Source organism: Drosophila ficusphila, unplaced genomic scaffold, assembly GCF_018152265.1.
Source record: "Drosophila ficusphila isolate 14025-0441.05 unplaced genomic scaffold, ASM1815226v1 contig_436, whole genome shotgun sequence".
In the NCBI taxonomy this organism is placed as follows: Eukaryota; Metazoa; Arthropoda; class Insecta; order Diptera; family Drosophilidae; genus Drosophila; species Drosophila ficusphila.
The window spans coordinates 281111-298781 of NW_025064352.1; the positions used below are offsets into that span (position 1 = coordinate 281111).

Genomic DNA, 17671 nt, shown 5'->3' on the forward strand with positions numbered 1-17671 from the left:
ATTTTTTTTAGGTCCTAATGATTTTTGCATAATATTTAAGTAGTTTTTATTTTTATATGCAAAGCAAAGCAGAGCAAAAACAGAAACATTGAATTAATTTATATGAATATATATATATAAATAAATGTATACCTAATAAAAATATGGGCAAATTAGTTAGTCACATAAATGAGAGAATGAGATAGATGATTAGTTGAGGTTGATGATGAAATGCAGCTCGGCTTTTGCTGCTGCGTTTTTTAGCCGTAGATTTTACCTTAGCGTAGAAAAAAATCAAAAACCACAAAAGTCCAACTGAAAAGAAAAGTCATGTGTAAAAAGTGGAAAATTAGACGTGAATAAATTAATTGTCTATAAATATAACGAGAATTTATTTGGCATCGATGTGCAAAAACGTGTGTTGTGTGAGAGCGTATGAAAAGTAAACCAAAATTAGTGTTTTATGATTGTGTAAACTGCAGCTAAAAAACATAAATAAATGTGTGTACCTATTTGTCTGACAAGAAACCAAGTGGCCTTTTTTCTTGCTATATTGATAAAAGGTGGTGTAAAAGAGATTAAATGGTTTGATGCTTTTAAACTAAGGACTTTTCGTTTTATATTTTTGTTAGAAAATCCATAACGATTTAAATCGCGCGCCAACACAGTTTTTGATTATTTTTACATTTATCGATTGCTTTTGCACTTTTTACATACATTTGACAGTCCTTGTCCCAAAGTCATACTACACGCAGTTAGTTTTCAATACATACGCTAGATGGCATTCAAACTGTTTGTCTTTGGTATTTTACACATTGAATTACCTCGAACATTCTCGTGAAAAAAAAATTAAGATTCCAGTCCTTTCTGAGGAATTAAACCTTAATCTCTCTCTTCCCAAAAACTAATACCATTCATAATTATCTTTCATTATTTCTTTTACTAGGTTTTTCGCTTCACAAACAATTTTCATCGTATAATTACACAAAATAAAGCTAAATCGCATGCGTTATAATTTCTTTTTCTGTTTTTTTGATTGATTGGTGTTCTTTTTTTTCTTTTATAACTTAAAAACGAAACTTAAGTGTCTGGCTTAATGGTACAAATAATATGGGTTATAAGATAAGGCTACGTAATCATTAAACATTATGTATTACTCAGTTACACCTCCCTATAATCTGAACGCAGGACTCGCAATGCCGGCGGATCCAACAACAACTGGATAATAGTAGCAACTTGACATCTTTTTATATAAATATTTTTTACAGGTTTTATAGTTTATTATGTCTTGAATTAATGCCGCCAAAACTGAATTTAAAACAACATGTGAAAGTACACTTAAAATTTGTCATTTGATTTCATAAATTTTTCATTAATCTTAGCTTGTTTTCATTCTTTGACACAAAAAACAAACGATTTCTGGTTGTTTCTGGGAGAAAAAATGCAAAAGGGTTTAAAATTTGTGCGCTGCTGTGTTGGTTCCCGTTGGCTTCCGATGAGGCAGAATATGTGAGGTGTGTTTGTTGTTCTTCTCGAACTTTAGAACTCAAAGTTGAACGAATTGTTGCGGCCGCCGCCATTGAATTGGAAGAATGAGCGGAACATTTGATTCGGATCGAAGTCAGCTGAAAAGAATAGTTTTATAAAAAAGTTAATATTTATTTTACATTCAGTATTAATCATATTTATGCCTCACCTTGCTCCTGCTCCTCGATATCCTGACCGCTGTCGTATCGCGCCTTCTTGCGGGCATCCGACAGAATGGCGTAGGCCTCGCCCACCTCCTTGAACTTGAGCTCCTCCTCCTTGCGCTCCTCGGCACTGCTGTTGGCATGTCGATCCGGATGATGGACCAGTGCCTTCTTGCGGTACGCCTTCTTGATCTCGTCATCGGTGGCATTGCGGCCAATGCCTAAAATCTTGTAGTAGTCCTTTCGCTTCGACTTCTTCAGCGCAAACTTGGCTTCCCGCAATAGTCGTTTGATCTCGGGTGTCTTTTCCAGTTGCAACGCCGTCTCGTAATCGGCCACCGACTCCTCGAACTTCTCGAGATCATTATAGCAGCGGGCCCGCAGCAGCAGAGCCTTTAGGTACTGATTATTCAGCTCCAGCACCCGATTGCAATCGGCCACAGCCTCCCGCAAATTGCCGATCCTTGTATTGACCAATGCCCGATTGTAAAGCAGTTTCGAATTGATATCCTTGTTGTGCTCGTCGATCTTCAAGGCGTCCGTGTAGATCACATGCGCTTCGCGATAGCGACCCGACTTGAACAACATATTGCCGTTTTCCTTCATCTCCTTGAGCTGTTTGCACTTGCTGCGCATCTGCTTGGATTTGTAGTGATCCGGGTCGAGTGTGAGGGCGCGCTCAAAATGCAGGATGCCCTTGTCCAGGTTGTCGGTGTAGTACAGGCACAGTCCCCTCACGTAAATCGCGTCCGCCGAGGTGGTGTCCAACTTCATGACACCCACGGCAATGTCCAAGGCCTCATCGCAACGTCCCAAATAGGCAAGGCACTCTGCCTTGAGAAGGCGATATCTAAAAGAAGGATTATTGAATTATTCAAAGGAACTTAATCAATCTGTTATTAAATTAAGATCTCTATGGATCTAATAGCTCACCTCAAGCAGGCTGGAGCCAATTTCAAGGCACTGTCCAGATAGTAGACCACATTGCGATAGGCCTTTGTGTCGTAGTTGGTCTGAATGGTGGCCTCCAGCTGTCGCAGCTTCTGCGCCGCCGCCTGTTCCTCACTGACAGCCGTGCTCTTCGCATTGAGTTCGGTGACCATTTTGACCGCCTGCTCGGTGCCGATGATGTCGCCCAAAGCCAGACAGCACTTGGCCACCCGGACGTAGGCCTTCTCGAAGCCCGGATCGATTCGAATGGCATGGCGGGCATCGGTCAAGGCGCTATTATAGTTGAGCAGCATCATGTAGCAGGCGGCACGATTTCCATAATAGGCCGCCGAGTCGGGACACAACGATATGGCGTCCGTGTAGAGCTTGAGTGCATTCTGGTAGTTCTGCGCCTTGTATTGGTCGTTGCCCAGCTTCTTCTTCTCTTCGGCAATGCTGGAAAATACGAAGGAAAACAATTTGCTTGGTCAATCCTTGGGGGCTTAGCTCGCTACTGCTGCACAAAAGAATCGGTCCTTTGCACAGTCTACATAATTTGAATTTTTAATTTCTTGTCGTCGTCAACCGCGGGGCAGAGTCGCCTTTCTCAAGCAGAATTTTACAAAACGGGTAAGTATAAAATGGCACAACGAATAGCAACAGGAAGTAATCCGCTTGCTGTGGCCCAGACGTCTTTTCAAAAGGCACAGTGACACGGAAAACGGCGGAAAATGCATTTTTATATGAACTTGCAATAAAAGAACTTCTAACCTATATTTATGTTATGTATATTACAAGCCAGTATAAAAATCAATAGCAAATTAATCACGAAAGAGGTTTTGTTAAAAAGAAGAAAATGCACAATTAACTTCCCCTCTCGTTCACTAGTTTTCCATCCCGTTTTTAGCCCAGTGTTTTCCCACTGCCACTCCGCTTTTTCCATTCGAAGGAAGTGCAATAACCTGAGCCAAGCTCAAATGGGCCAAGAAATTATGGCATCACAATGGCCGCCAATAAGGCGACACTAATGCGGACGCCAAAGAATCCCGAAAGCCAAAGAAATTCCCCATTTCCACATCCATCCCCCCACCCAAACCCAAAACCACTTGGAGTTGTGCCAGCCAGGGGTGCTTCACTGTACTGTGAGCATTGTCGCCAGCATTACGGGCCATAAGTGCGCTTTATAGCTGGCTCGATGTTGTTATTCTCGATTTTCACTCTGCCTGTTTGTTATTTATATTTGCTTCTGGTTTCAGTTTCCCTTTGCCCATTCAATTTTTGCATTTATTTTGTATCTATTAAAAATACTTTGTGATATTGCGTTCCTCTTTGTAAAGTACGTTGTTCTGATTTTCTCAGATTTCAGATTGATTGGTGCTCGCCAAAGAAATTATTTTTAAATAGTTTGGTTTTAGTTTTAGTAGTTTGATTGCATTCTGGTTTTAACAAAGTTTAGAAAGAAATTAACAATAAAAGATGTTAATTACTGCAAACAAATAATGATTTACATTTCCTACATTTTTTTCTTGTCCCTCCAGCAGATAAATAGAAAAAAGGGCGCTTTGTGGGTGGTTTGTAGGTTTGGCTTTTTTCAAGTACTCAGCACAAAACTTTTAATTGCTGCCATAACTTGCCAGCCAAAGCGGTCGCGGCCCGAACCGCAAACGGGGCCAAAATGGGGGCTTCGGATATCTAAGACGGAGCGCCAGTGGGGCGGCAACACTCCAGTCAACAGCAGCAGTTTGCATAACAATTAGAGAAACCCATAAAAGTCAAAATTCGTTCGCGCTTGATTGGGCAACATTTTTGAAAGCCATTTGTTAGGGCCTCACTTTCCTCCCAGCCAAAAGCCCCTTCAGCGTTTTTCCCCACCCAAAAAAGTAGGCAACGCGGCTTGCATTTGCAATTCAACTTCAATAGAAGCGAGGGGATGTGGAAAACTTCAACAGACATTTTCGGGGGGTAAAAAAAAAAAACTAAGAACTAAAGAGCTGATTTAAATTAAGTAGTGGGGAACGATGGAGAAATGCCAGGCACGCCCGAAACATGAAAGCCCGGGCTAGATAAATAAAGCTCAAAGGGGAACCGCCGCCACCTGAAAGGCCGGAAAAACAGGTAACAAAAAATGGTAAACGGAAAGCGAAAAAAAAGAGCTGCTACAGAAGAATGAATGCAAAGCATGCAATGCAAATTTTAATGTGTATAGATTACATTTGCGTTCAGAATAATAGCCCCAAAAATATTATAATAGTTTCACAAAGAAACTAGAATTTCTTTTCTGTTTCTCATTATTAAATATTAAAATAAGGATGATCCTTTTTCTTGCATTTTATTATATATTAGGAGCTTTTTGCATGATGGATCTTTTCAGTTTTGTAGAATTTATTTAATTTCAAGATTCTTGTGGAGGAGATGAGAACACATTACTCATAGAACTGATATTTATTAACGTAGTTTAGATGCTAAAATGTTGACCTTTGCTGTGTGTACGTGTTGGTTTCAATGTGTGAATGTCTGCAGGTCACAGCAGAGTTCAATGCGCGATAAGCGAAGTCAATGGTAGAAGAACATTCGACGAATGCTATGCGCGAGTGGGGTGGTGTGGAGCTGGTCGGAATAATCATTCCCTCATGAATATGCATAGCTCGTCTTTGGGGGGAAAAGGGGTGCATGGAGGGGGCCTTGTGATGACAAAACTTTGGCACAGCCAACGGAGGAAACTTGGACGCCGTGTGACATGTGCTGCGAGAATCATGCAAAGTAGATTGTCGGGGTGTCAAATCTATCAGTTAACTGAAGCGATAGCTTAAGACGCACAATCAGCACAGTGGGGCCACTTGAGTGTCGAGTAGTTTTTGGAACAGAAAGTTTTTCCTATGAAAACATTTACTTCAAACAGAAGAACATTGACATCTTTTGAATGGTGTGTGGTAAATAAGTTTTTTTCCCCTGATCTGCCTTTAAATTGTATTAAACTTTTACTGCTTTAAGATTCAATAAATTTAAAAACATTTAATTGCCATTATTTAACCGAATTCGAAAGAACACTTCTAATCCAAAATCCAGTTGGTTTAAAACTCAGTAGAAGGTTTTTATAGCACCAAACCAAAACTTTTACACTTCTGGAAATTATGAAAGTGTATTCAAAGTGCTTAGTAAAACTATCTCACAAGTAGGTACTTCAATATTGCAACTACTCCTCACTTTTTCTGTAATTTCCGCACGAACTCTTCCGTTTTACATCAAACAGCCCCATAACACTGTCATTTGCATTCCATTAGCATCCTGTCATTTAAAATTTTCGTTGACAACCAAAAAAGCAACAAAATATACGAACTCGTGATTTTATCCGGCATTTCTACTTACCGCGGCAGAAATGTAAATTCCTCCGAACTCATATACAATTTATTCAACATTGGATAGAGCGGATAAGTCAGACTTTTAGGGTTATTCGTTTTTGGCATATGAAAGCCATCCATTAAGTAAATGACCAATCGATTGGCAATATTATTATTTGTATTAACTTCAGTAAACTACCAACGCAAAAACTACATAGAAAAGTGGCTATCAAAAGACTATTTTAGCGAACACTTATTGCTGGTGGTCTCCAGAAGCCAACGGAAGCGACTGATGTTGATGCTGCTGATGTTGCTGCCACCGTGCTGCCTGCATGTTGCCGCTGCTGCCGGCGATGCGATTTTAATGCATCGGCACGTCGAGGAGCTTGCAACCGAGTGGCAGAAGTTACGAAGGCAAAAATACGACCATGTTTGCCGGCGTTGCAGTAACAACAAACATATTAAAAGGAAAGTACGCGGAAAGAGTTTATGTTTATATTTAAAAACTTTGTTTTATTTTTGTTTTTTTATTAAAATATTTGTTTTAAGGTATATTTTTAGTTCACAAAAATAGTGTGTTGTTGTGGGTTTAAAATTTTTGTTCCCATTTTTTATGGGTATAATTTTTTTATTATTTTTTGTATATTTTAAGAATGGTTTTTTCCTTTTTGGTTTTTACTGTGCCTGCAGCGAGAGAGGAAAATTGAAGAGAGAAAACAGAGAAAGCATTACATTGTGCAGAGCACATGTGAGAGAGAAAACATCGTTAAAAGGGGGAGAAAAGTGGGTGGCGGTGGGCAGTGGGTGGTAAAGCCTCTCTGCAGGTGGCTTTAACGATACGCCAGACAATGCCACTCACCATCTCTTAGCCATTTGTTGGTCAATAAGAATAGGAAGAAATCGGGAAATGGAACAGAAACAACTCAATACCCTATAGTTTAAACTATTTAATTTGGATTTTAGCTAACAATGAATTTTGAGCAAACTCAAAACAGCCTGTTATATCTATTTTAATAATCAACTCTTATGAAAATATTTATTTTATTAAACTAAAAACAAGATAACTGTACCACTATTCCAAGAATGTTAAATTTGAATATTTATTTAACATTTTATATTATATATATATATCAGAGAATAAACAAAATTTATTTTTAATGCAGACATCTGGCAGATACCAAAAGTCAATAGTTTACTTCACGAACCCTCCACAAATTCCACATCAGTTAACGCCGTACAGTCAACAAACCTTTTCCGAGAGCGCATATCAAATAGTTTACCCGTTTACCCATCACAACAAGCTTAGGGCGGCGTGGCGAGCGGTGGGCGGGGAGATGGGCAGCGGACATGACCTGCCACAAGTTGAAATTGCTTGCCACAAGAACCGAACGCACACAGATACTCACACTTACATGCAGACAGTATTAGCAGATGTACAGTTCGAATTTCCTTGGTAAGATTTGTATTTATGCAAATAAAGCTTTCGGTACAGAAGAATTTACTTTTGTTACACAAAAACTCTATTTTTTTTTTTTAGTTATAAATTGCATGAACTAGATTTTTAATTAACATATTCTAGTTCAAGTTACTGAAGACTCACTGTGTTTTAGTGACTCACGTGGACCACGCACAGTAGGTCAATGCGGGTTCTGTGCTGCTGCCTGCACTTGTTTTTGTGTTTGCCCCGAACTGCGTGAACCGGAAATGCTGTGCAGACATAATGGCGGCCAAAAGTAAAGGGAGCGAATAAAACAAAAACACTGCTGGGCGAAGAGCCAAAGCAGCCAGAACTTAACTGAATAGGGAGACGACGTTTTCGATAAATAAAAGAAAAGCCAGCTTAAGAATGGGGAGCAACTTTGGGTAAATGGGCGAGAGCGCCGGTATAACAAAGTTAATGAACCTTGGCAAGAGTCGGTCTGAATGTTTAAGCCAAGTGGCTTGAGTTTCTGGGGAGTTAACCAAATGGTTATTTAAGCAGCTCAACAAAAAAAGTATACAAAAACACCAAAAAGTACTCTTAAAACTTCATGATATTAATGTTGAACATAATACACATTTGTAAACAAAAAATATACAAACTAGAACTTAAAAATTATTCAACTTTTTGGCTTACACTTAAGACAATTTTTTTCAGTGAAGAAGCCTAGAGCTTTCTATTAATTGTCTGCAAAAGTGTGGGTTGAGAACTAATGCTAACAATATAAAATACATAATTGATTGTTGTCTCACTACCCTCTCATCATAATCATCATCATCATCATCAGAACCAACACAAACACCATCGTAATAATCATCATCACCATCGTTATAGAACACTTGCATATGGATGAGCTCGTGTTCTATTGACACTTGCTTCAATTGAATTTATGGTACCCAGTTTTGGGTCGTTGTCCGACCCATTATTCCCTGTGTTTGCTCTAGAGGGTTAAGCGGGGAAAATGGTTAGGTTTTGCCAGTTGTCAGTTGTTTGCTATTTATGGCACACACAATACGTATCAAAAATACACACGTGCCTACATATGTCATCGGGATTTATGATGGTGCGTAATGTATGTTTTTAACATAACACGTATCTATTAGATACGTTCTTATAAGCTTGAATATTACACAATTCAATGGAACAACTGTCTTTTACAGGTAGTAAAGAAATATGGGACATTCTTTAAAATACCACTTTTTTTAATTACAAATACATATTTGACACTTGAAATTCCAGGTCACAAATTTTGCCTAGTTTGCTTGTAGTAAATTTTCAATTTTCCAACAAAGAAAACAAGCCGTAAATCATAAGCCGTGAAATGCATTTCCCCTTGGCACAAGTGCCCCACAAAAATATGTCCGAAAGGCAGCTAAATTGCGTCTCCAAACACATAATTTGAACTATCCCAGGAGCAGGCGTTGGCAATTCACAGACAGGAGCACTCCACACGACACTGGCCCATAACTCTTTAATGAAACTGGCTACTGGGACGCAGAATTTTCGGAGTGCGATCGGATCTCGGGTTGCCCATGTGAGTCATTTGTTTGCAACTGAAACTGCAATAAAATGCATGCAAAATTTAATGCCACTGCAATTTAAAACGCAATCTGCACGCCCACAGTAAGAGCAACTGCGAATGCAACAAAAATTGCAACTGCAACAGCAACATGAGCAGCAGCAGATACGCCAACAACAATGGCGGGACATAAAAACATTTATGTCGGGGCAATAAACGACACACCCAGCTCGAAAAAATAGCAGAAAGCTAAAAGACAACACAAAAACCAAAATTATAGTGCGGTAGCAATGCATTGTACATATTTTCCCCATGCTGCAGATTTGTTTTTGTTTTTTTTTTTTTTTGGATCAGAATTTGCGCCGGCGACCTCAATGTGCCATATGCCAAAGCTTTGCTACCCAAAAAGTTGGGGCCAGCACATGTGCCAAGAGACCCCAAAGAGACTCCCTAAATCAGGGGTGCTCAACGCCTATGCACCGAGTGCACTTTTGTTTTTGTAGAGCTCTGTGCTTATGGGTAGTGCGCCCATAAGCACCGTGCATATGGGCTTCGATTTGCATGCGAAACAAAAACAATTTTGCTTGTTTCTTCATTACATCTCTGTCCGTCGTCACGCTTATCTGATCGCAATGTATTTTGTTTTTGTTTTTTCCTCGAGCACATGCACTGAAACTTATTTTTCTGTCTGCGTTGGCTTTTGATTTATTTCGTGGTGGACCATCGTATGTGTTATGTTAAATTTTTTGGCGGATCAAAATGAGTGATGAATTAGAGAGCAGTTTTTTTAACATAAACTTTAAATGCGAAATACAATGCGTAATAAATAAAAAAAGCCAAAAATAAATATTTAAAACTTTTTTTTTCTCTCAGTGCACAGCTGCGCCCCAACACAAACGCGCCGCTACATATGTACACGTTTTCTTGTGGATGTGTTAGTAAACGCACTGCCATAAGACGATCTTGAGCACCCCTGCCCTAAATGCTCTCCTACGAGAGAAGGACCCACAGCCAGATGGGAGAATGGTCGAGAGGCATTGCATTTGGCAGCCCAGTTGGGCTCTGACATTTTAAAGAGATTGAGAAATGCCGAAAAGATTTTTCTTTTGCTTTAACACAGAGAGAAACTAACAAACTTTTTTAACGTTTTTTAGTGTTGTCAATATGTATTATAAAAACATTTCAATTTTGTTTCTCAAAATAAGTTGGGTATTTGGACCGTTGTAAAAATGGTTGAAGCAAGAGATTCTAACAGAAATTATTTTCTTTATTGTATTTGTTCTATTATTTTCTCTCTGTTTATTGTTGCTATTTTATTTTTTGCCTTGATCAGATTGGTCAATGCTCTTTGCTGGGTTCGAAAAGCAAAGTGTGTGAAGGGCAAAGGCTGGCAGAAAAGTCAATGTGGTGCAATGAATCATTGTAGGCCTAAATATAAATGTTTTGGTCAATTCAGACATTTGATATAATGATATATTGGTTCTTTTTCAGTAGAAATCCGTTTGTATTTTTTGTTTTCAGTTCTTATCGTAATTGTACGAATTCCAAGAAACTTATCAAGCCTTTGGGAAAGGTTTTATTTGTATAATATAAATAAAAATAATAATGTATCATTTTGCTTGCTAAACTTAGCAGCAGTATTATTCAACCTATTTCAATTTGTGATTGTATCAATTGATTTTCAATTTCAACGCCTCTGCACGTGGCAACAGTGAGACAGAGAGGTGAAGCGAAAGAGCGCGATAAATGAATATGCAAAAGACATCACAAACGCCTAAGAATATTTACACATGTATTGACGCACCCGATTTAAGTACAAAAAAAGCTTACAGTTGCGTTCGCTTTTTCGCAAGCCTAAGGGTTTTATACCAAAATATTTTTTATAACTTAACTTTTCAATAAAGACATTATTATTATTATTTATGATTATTTACTAATTAAAATGGCTACTATAACTTTCAAATTATTTGAAAATAACTGTTGTTTTGTCCACAGCTGTGTGTTTAGATGGGTCAACGTTGTTGTATTTTTAGTTCCTTATGTACTTTAGGTTTCGTTTAAGTTAACATTTAATCGAGCGCTTTACAAAAAAAGGAGAAACACCTTAAACTTACTATAACATTTTATTGCTTGAATGTTGGGTAGTTGGAGCTTTATAAAGATGCAGTCTGGTCTGGTCAAAGTGCACTATGAAAATAACTTAACCGGTTGATTAGAGCTTCTTCAAAAGAATCAAATCCGATTTGATATACTTTTTGCTCATCACAAATAATAAGGCTTAATCTGATTGTATTATTGAGAACAGAATTTTTTCGTATTTTGACAAAGAACTCGAAGTGAAAAGAAAACAAAGAAGTTTCGTTTCTCTACTTATTTTCCAAATTACTTTTTCCACGTTTTTTTCGAGTATCACGACGAGTGCGGAAAACGACGTCGATCGACGCACTGCTGCAACTCGCGACTGAGTGGGGAAAATGCCGATCCCCTCGATGATCCCCTCTGCCGGCGGCGACTGCAACTTAGCAAAACACTTGTGGCAGAGAGAAACGAGAGAGTAAGAGAATGAACAAGCAGAGCGAAAGCGTTGCAATGTGAGAAAATGAGCGCCCCAATAAAAAGATTTTAGCAACATGATAATTATAGGGGAACTATGCTGCTGTAACCCAATCAAATTATTATTAGCGCCATTATTGTAAACAATAAAAATAAAGACGAAATATAGCTAGGTTTTGAAGAGATTAACTTAACTTCTCTGTTATCCTGTAGCTTTTTCTCAAAATCATTCATCAGTCTCTCTTGTCTTCCTTATTTCGCTTTTTTTGAGTTTACAATTTTTATTGACCCCGTCCACGGGAAATTTCACTTCCCGTTGTTAAAGAAAACACATACATTAAGGAGTACAAAGATCTGTGTTGTTACTGCCATATAGTCTGCCAACTGAAGGCGTGTCGTGGATTTTTAATAAGCAATGGAACAAGACATCGTCAGTTGACTGTCAGCCTTTAATTAATGTTTCTTAATAAATCCGAAAATGGCAATACACAAAAAGTGCATAACAACAAGGAACAGGAGAAAGAAAGGAAAGTTTCGAATGATGAGTACAAAAATATTTATATACAAAATGAAACCGCAAGCTATACACAACCTTATCCAGTTAACTATCAAATTTGGGGCAAATCCAACTGCAATTGGTGCACATTCCGACGCAACAAGTGAAATGCATTGCTATTTAAACCTGCAAAAACAAAAACGGTGCAAACAAAACCAAGTGAAAGTGCAGACACAGACGAACAAAGCAATTAAAACCACCAACCACTGCGATAAAGAGTGCGAAAAAAGCAGAGAAAAGTAATTAAAAGCAACACACAAATTCCCAATTGTCTGAGATAAAAAAGCCGCAAAGATAATAAGGCACTAGCTGTAAAACTGTAAATTAACATTTTTGAACTTGTACCTAATTACTTTCAAACTGTAATGGAGTTGTCCAATAGTTCATTTACAAGCTGTTAGTACTAGAACTAGAAATATATAGGAATGCAAGTTTCTCATCCAAGTACCACAGATAGTCGCGCTTTTTAAATCTACACTCTAAAAAACTTTAATAAGCTCAAGTTTTATAACTCTTTTAATGGGCGCTGACGTGTGAAAACAAGCTTTGAAGATGGACTGGATAAACAGCCTTTCAGTTTCGATTAAGACAGATAAGGGAAGACAGGAGAACTGTGTAGCTTTATTTTTAAAAAAAAAAAAAAAAAAAAAAAAAAAAAAAAAATTTTTATGTATTATATGTATTTGTATACATACATATAGGAAACCCAGTTTGGCCCAAGCTTCTGAATTTGTTCCTATTTCGTCTACTCTATGCTCGCGTCGAATCATTAATTGGATTGACCCACTTCGAACGGAGTCAGGCAATAACTATTCGAGGTTTGCCCAAAACTAAAGTTGGCCTAAAGTTTTCAACTTTGAAAAAAAAAAAACGGAAAAGCGCAAAGCCAAATTAAGAAAAAACTAGAGGGTAAATAAGTATGCAATAAAAGAGTTAGAAGCTTTTTGCACATGGCCACTAATAAAACAAAAGTGCTGCCAAAACTGTGCTTGAAACAAGTTCTTCGAGCAACAAATTTGAAAATTTGTTAACTGTAAAAATAGCATTTTTTGGGTCTAAACCAGTTAAAAGTTCTTATAATTTTTTTTACGAATTTTGTTTGCAGATTATTTTTCACTCACTTTACAAAAACCCTGACTTCAAATGTTTAAATTGACAAAGTAAAATCGTAAAGTCCAAAATTTTAATCAGAAATGTATATAATTCGCTTATCAATTTCAACAAGCTAACAAAAGGCTTTAATCTTATCATTAAAGTGGGGATCAAACTGTACTTTAGTTGTGAGCACAGATAAGAAAACTGCTAATAAAATACTTTGGTTGTTTTTAGTTCATAAGTTCATACCCTTTGCTATCGTAATTTTACAAAAATCACCTTTGGCCTTTTCTAGCCACGCCTCAGTGACCTTGAACTTATATATATGAATATATATCTATTGTCCTCCTTTCTCTCAGAGAAAATAAAATCAATAAGCTGATGCTGTAACGTCTGCCACGAAGTAAACTGAAATTTCCCCATTTTATATCTAATTTATCAACAGGTTGACTCATAGTGGACATGCAAACGGGTTCCCTCAGCATCTGCTCTTTCCATCATCATTATCAAGTTTCCAAGTAAGTGCAAACAACAAAAATCATAATAAACTTTTTTTTTCGTAGGTATGAATCATTTTGGCCGAGAGAAATTGTTTTTTTTTTCTTTTTGGCCCATCCTTGAACCCCAAACAATGAAACAAAATTACTAAAAGAAACTAGAAAAATGCTGAAGGCCCTGAAAGGCAAGAGCGAACTTATTTGCTCATGGGTTCATTCACATTATGGTCTGTTTTGGCCAACTTCTTTCATGGCGTGTGTAGGTTTCCATAAAGATTTGGCACTGATTCGCAATTCTGGCAATGACTGCACTTGACTTTGACTTTTGAAAGTTGATCAATTGAGTTGATCAGGTCAGTTGTTTACATTCAAATTTCAATGTTAGTCTAGTCTAATCTATACTAAATTGAATTTGTCACGGGAAGCAACAAGAAGTGACGCAAATTGTAGCGGAAGCAACGTAACAAACAATTGAGTTGGGTAACCACCAAAAACAAAACTGGATTTTCCAAATATATATTTTTCTCTTAACGACGTTAACAAATGCGTTTAAGTGTCGATTCGATTATTTGAAAACGCGGAACTAAATAAAATCGCATTTATTCAAATGAAAATAAAAATGTCATTGTAGCTATTGTGCGGAAAAAATAGGAATATAAAAGCAAATGAAGCGTAGCACAGACAAATTTATTTCTCTTCATATTGGCAAATAAGTTTAAAATTTCTTCTTATAAACTTTTGGGTTGGCCACAAACATTTCGAAATAGTAGCGAGAAGACTGCAATTTATTGTTATTTCTTTGTATTTCCCAATTACACTCTTTACTTTTTAACAGTGTCCTAAATTTAGGCTTGTGAAATCAAACAGTCTTGAATTTCAAAATTTAACGTGCCCACACACACAAAGACACAATGGGCGAAAAGCAGAAAGTAAAACCAGTTTCTGGCAAGAACTAAACAAAGCGCACCTAGCAACAACAAATGAATTACAGTGTTACGGTTCGTAAAAAACCGTCATTTAATTTATGAGTTTTTTTTATTTTAATTTGCTCCTTGGTCTACATATGTTTGTATCTAGTTAAAATATATAACAGAATTTGATGCTTGAACAATTACTATTTCAAATGTCAATTCGTCGTAACGAAGTTTTACTGTAAACTGCAGGGCGTGTGCGTTGGCGTCGTTGACGTTTGTATCTTTTTTTTTTATATTTATTTGTTACGTTTGGCTGCTGCCCATGACCATGCCAAACTGGTGCGACAGGGAGGAGGAGTGGGGGAAAGATTGCGAGTGGGACAGAGGTAGAGAGACCCCGGGCAATAGATTACATAAAACAGCAATGCAAATACATAAATACTTTAGCACCTTGCTGTTATCGCACTGTTTGAAATTGACTGTTATTGCTCGGTTTATTTTGTATATCATGAACCATATATTTATATTATGTTTTGAACTCGCATTTATTATTTGAAACAAAACGTGTCTACGAAGAAAATAACTTTCGCATAAACATTGTCACAGTTTTAGAAGCATTCACAGGCACATTTTCAGGTGAACCGTTATCTTTGGTTTGAGAGGAACTGTGGGGACTCGCCAGATTTTTTTCTACTCACGTTGCCGCGTCCTTGGGAACAATTTCCTCTGCAACAGCTTCGCTGACCGGCTGCTCCACCTTTACTTCGACGTCCATCTCGGAACTGGATGAGTATTCACTATCGCTAATTTCGATGACTTCTTCTTCCATGCGTGGCAATTTGTAGGAAATGCGAACAGCAACCAGAGTCCAGTGCTTGCCAAACGATGTTATTAGTCAATTCCCTTTTTTTTCACTGTTTTTCGCTTTTGCGTCAATCACACCGATGTGCGTGTGTGTGTCCCTTTGTATGTGAGTCGCACGCGCGTTGAGATAAAAATTCCCGCAATTCTGGTACCTTCTAATGCGTATTTCGTTTGCTGATAATAACTTTTCCGCTTAGGCTACCGATTTGACTGCACGTTTTTGGCCAATTAGGTGTTAATTTAGAAAATTGTATTTCGAATAGCCAAACGAACAGACGGAAAAAGCGTGACTAGAGGTGAAAACAAGGAAATCGATGTTTTATAAGTGTTGGGCAAGTCGATGGTCGACGGCGACTATCAATGCTTTTCCACCTCTTGCAGATTTTTTCATCGAACCACACAAGCATGGTTGGTGACTTCGGTCAAACAAATATTTTAAATAGCCTAGCCGAGACAGCAACCTGGTCAGCAAAGCGAATGCAGTTTCTTACCTTGCCAATGCAACAACCAAACTTAGCCGATTAACCCTCCAAATCTAGGGAAAGAGAACGGTTATTTTTTTTCGAAGTTTTACTGACAGGAGACGTAATTTTCAAGGTTTACAGTCCAGAACAAATTTTCATCCGATTGCAATGTGGCATACCTCTAAATGTTTGTAATCGCATCCTTGATGTCAGGAGACCTAATTCTCCAGGTCAACAGCCCATAATTTTGCCAATTTTCAGCCAATTCCAAAGTGGCTTACCTCTAAATGGTTGAAATCGCATACCTGAAAAATCTCCATTCAAAGTTTTCCATTTTCCAATGGTCGATTTTTTGACCCTTGTTCATGTCAGATTTTTTCAAGTCTAAAGATGTTTTGCTGACATTGATTTTGCGGGTAGGTTGTTGCTGTAAAGATCACAGACAAATGCTAAAAGATACCAGAGTTGTGAACTTATTGTCGTTCAATTTTGGCGCCCTTATGAAATTTAAAGTTTTTTGAAACTTAGGTGTGTTACCCCATAAACACACCAAAACAGTAGAATTAGTTATAAAAGGAATTGTTAAACGCTTGGTTTAAAGAAACCGTTTAAAGTTAGTACAGTAGAATCCGCTTATAGCGCTTTTAAGGGACCGACGAGTTTTCGTCGTTATACCCGGAAGACGCACTAAGCAAAAGGAAATAAGTGTATAAGTCTGTCTGGGGACCACTCAAGCCATCGAGTTTTCGTCGCAATACCCGGACGGACACTATAAGCGGAGTCGTTATCGATACAGTATATCGAATTCCTTTCAACTATCCTGTCAACTTTTGAAAGTTGATAGTAACAACACAATATTTTGTAAAGCGTTTTCTTTTGTTTCGCAGACTTACATTGTTGGTATTGCCAAATTTTTAAATAAAACTGCAATAAATTTGTTGGTTTGTTGGTTTGTTTTAAGAACATTTTTAAGCAATAAAAATTAAATTATATATTTTAATTTTATATTGCAAAGGTAAAGGACTATGGGTGTTCTCATCATTTTTAAACGCAACTACAAAATAAAAATATTCTTAAAGGTCTCGAAACTCCAAACTGGCAGTCAATTTAATATTAAATGGTGGTTGTCATCAATAGGGCAGAAGGAGAGGAGATCCACAAAAGAAAAACCCCAAACAAAACGTTGAAGAAAAATCCATATGTCATGTGCAAACACAATACATAAAGACGTATTCCAATGCCATAGATATATACGGAACTCTCTCGAAACAAATGGAGAGAACGGAATGCGATTGGTTCGGACGGAATGGCAATCGTTATGGAGAAGAATCGCAGAAGGCGAAACGAAGACAAATAATAGAAAAATTTCCGAACTCTTGGATACATTGTACATAAACATATAGAGGTGGCAAAGGTGCGAGACCAGAATTTATAAGCAATGCTATTTATAAGCAGCCGAAAAACGAACGCCCCCAGGCGAAAAAAACCCCATTATCGTATTTTACGTAAGAGCGAAAAAGATGGCATTTTAAAGTGCTGCTGCTCTCCTCCGAATCAGAAACACAAAAAGAAATACAAATAAACGGGACTCGAATGGAAACGAATGGGAAACGGAAAACGGTTGACAAAAAAATCAAAGCTTCGGCAAGAAAGAGACAGCTGCCTTGCCCCGAAAAGTATAATTCGTTGAATGTTTGTCATTTACTTTTTAATTGAAATTAAAATGTTTTTTGTCAAAAACAGCTGCGCAAACTCCAAGTAAAAGCAACTTTTTATTTTTTATTTCGGGCA

General features: G+C 37.6%; 1 protein-coding gene across 2 annotated transcripts; it reads right to left on the reverse strand.

Moving 5' to 3' along the window:
* Nucleotides 1–1235: 1235 nt before the first annotated feature.
* LOC108098251 (dnaJ homolog subfamily C member 7) lies at nucleotides 1236–15736 on the reverse strand. Of its 2 annotated transcripts, none has more exons than XM_017201043.2 (4): nucleotides 15251–15736; nucleotides 2604–3056; nucleotides 1676–2520; nucleotides 1236–1604 (listed from the first exon to the last, which is right to left on the reverse strand). In XM_017201043.2, exons 1-4 carry the CDS (start codon nucleotides 15379–15381, stop codon nucleotides 1519–1521), a joined length of 1515 nt encoding a protein of 504 aa, XP_017056532.1. In that variant the 5' UTR covers nucleotides 15382–15736; the 3' UTR covers nucleotides 1236–1518. The 2 variants fall into 2 exon arrangements, with proteins under 2 accessions (XP_017056532.1, XP_017056534.1); XM_017201045.2 differs by lacking the exon at nucleotides 15251–15736 and adding an exon at nucleotides 11052–11400.
* Nucleotides 15737–17671: the final 1935 nt, after the last annotated feature.

Excerpts from the sequence above, each read along its gene's own strand:
- LOC108098251 (XM_017201043.2), bottom strand. The coding sequence starts at position 15,381 with ATGGAAGAAGAAGTCATCGAAATTAGCGATAGTGAATACTCATCCAGT. Across the intron at positions 3,057-15,250 it reads GTTCCCAAGGACGCGGCAAC|CATTGCCGAAGAGAAGAAGA; the intron begins GTGAGTAGAAAA and ends CGTATTTTCCAG. Across the intron at positions 1,605-1,675 it reads TATCGAGGAGCAGGAGCAAG|CTGACTTCGATCCGAATCAA; the intron begins GTGAGGCATAAA and ends TATTCTTTTCAG.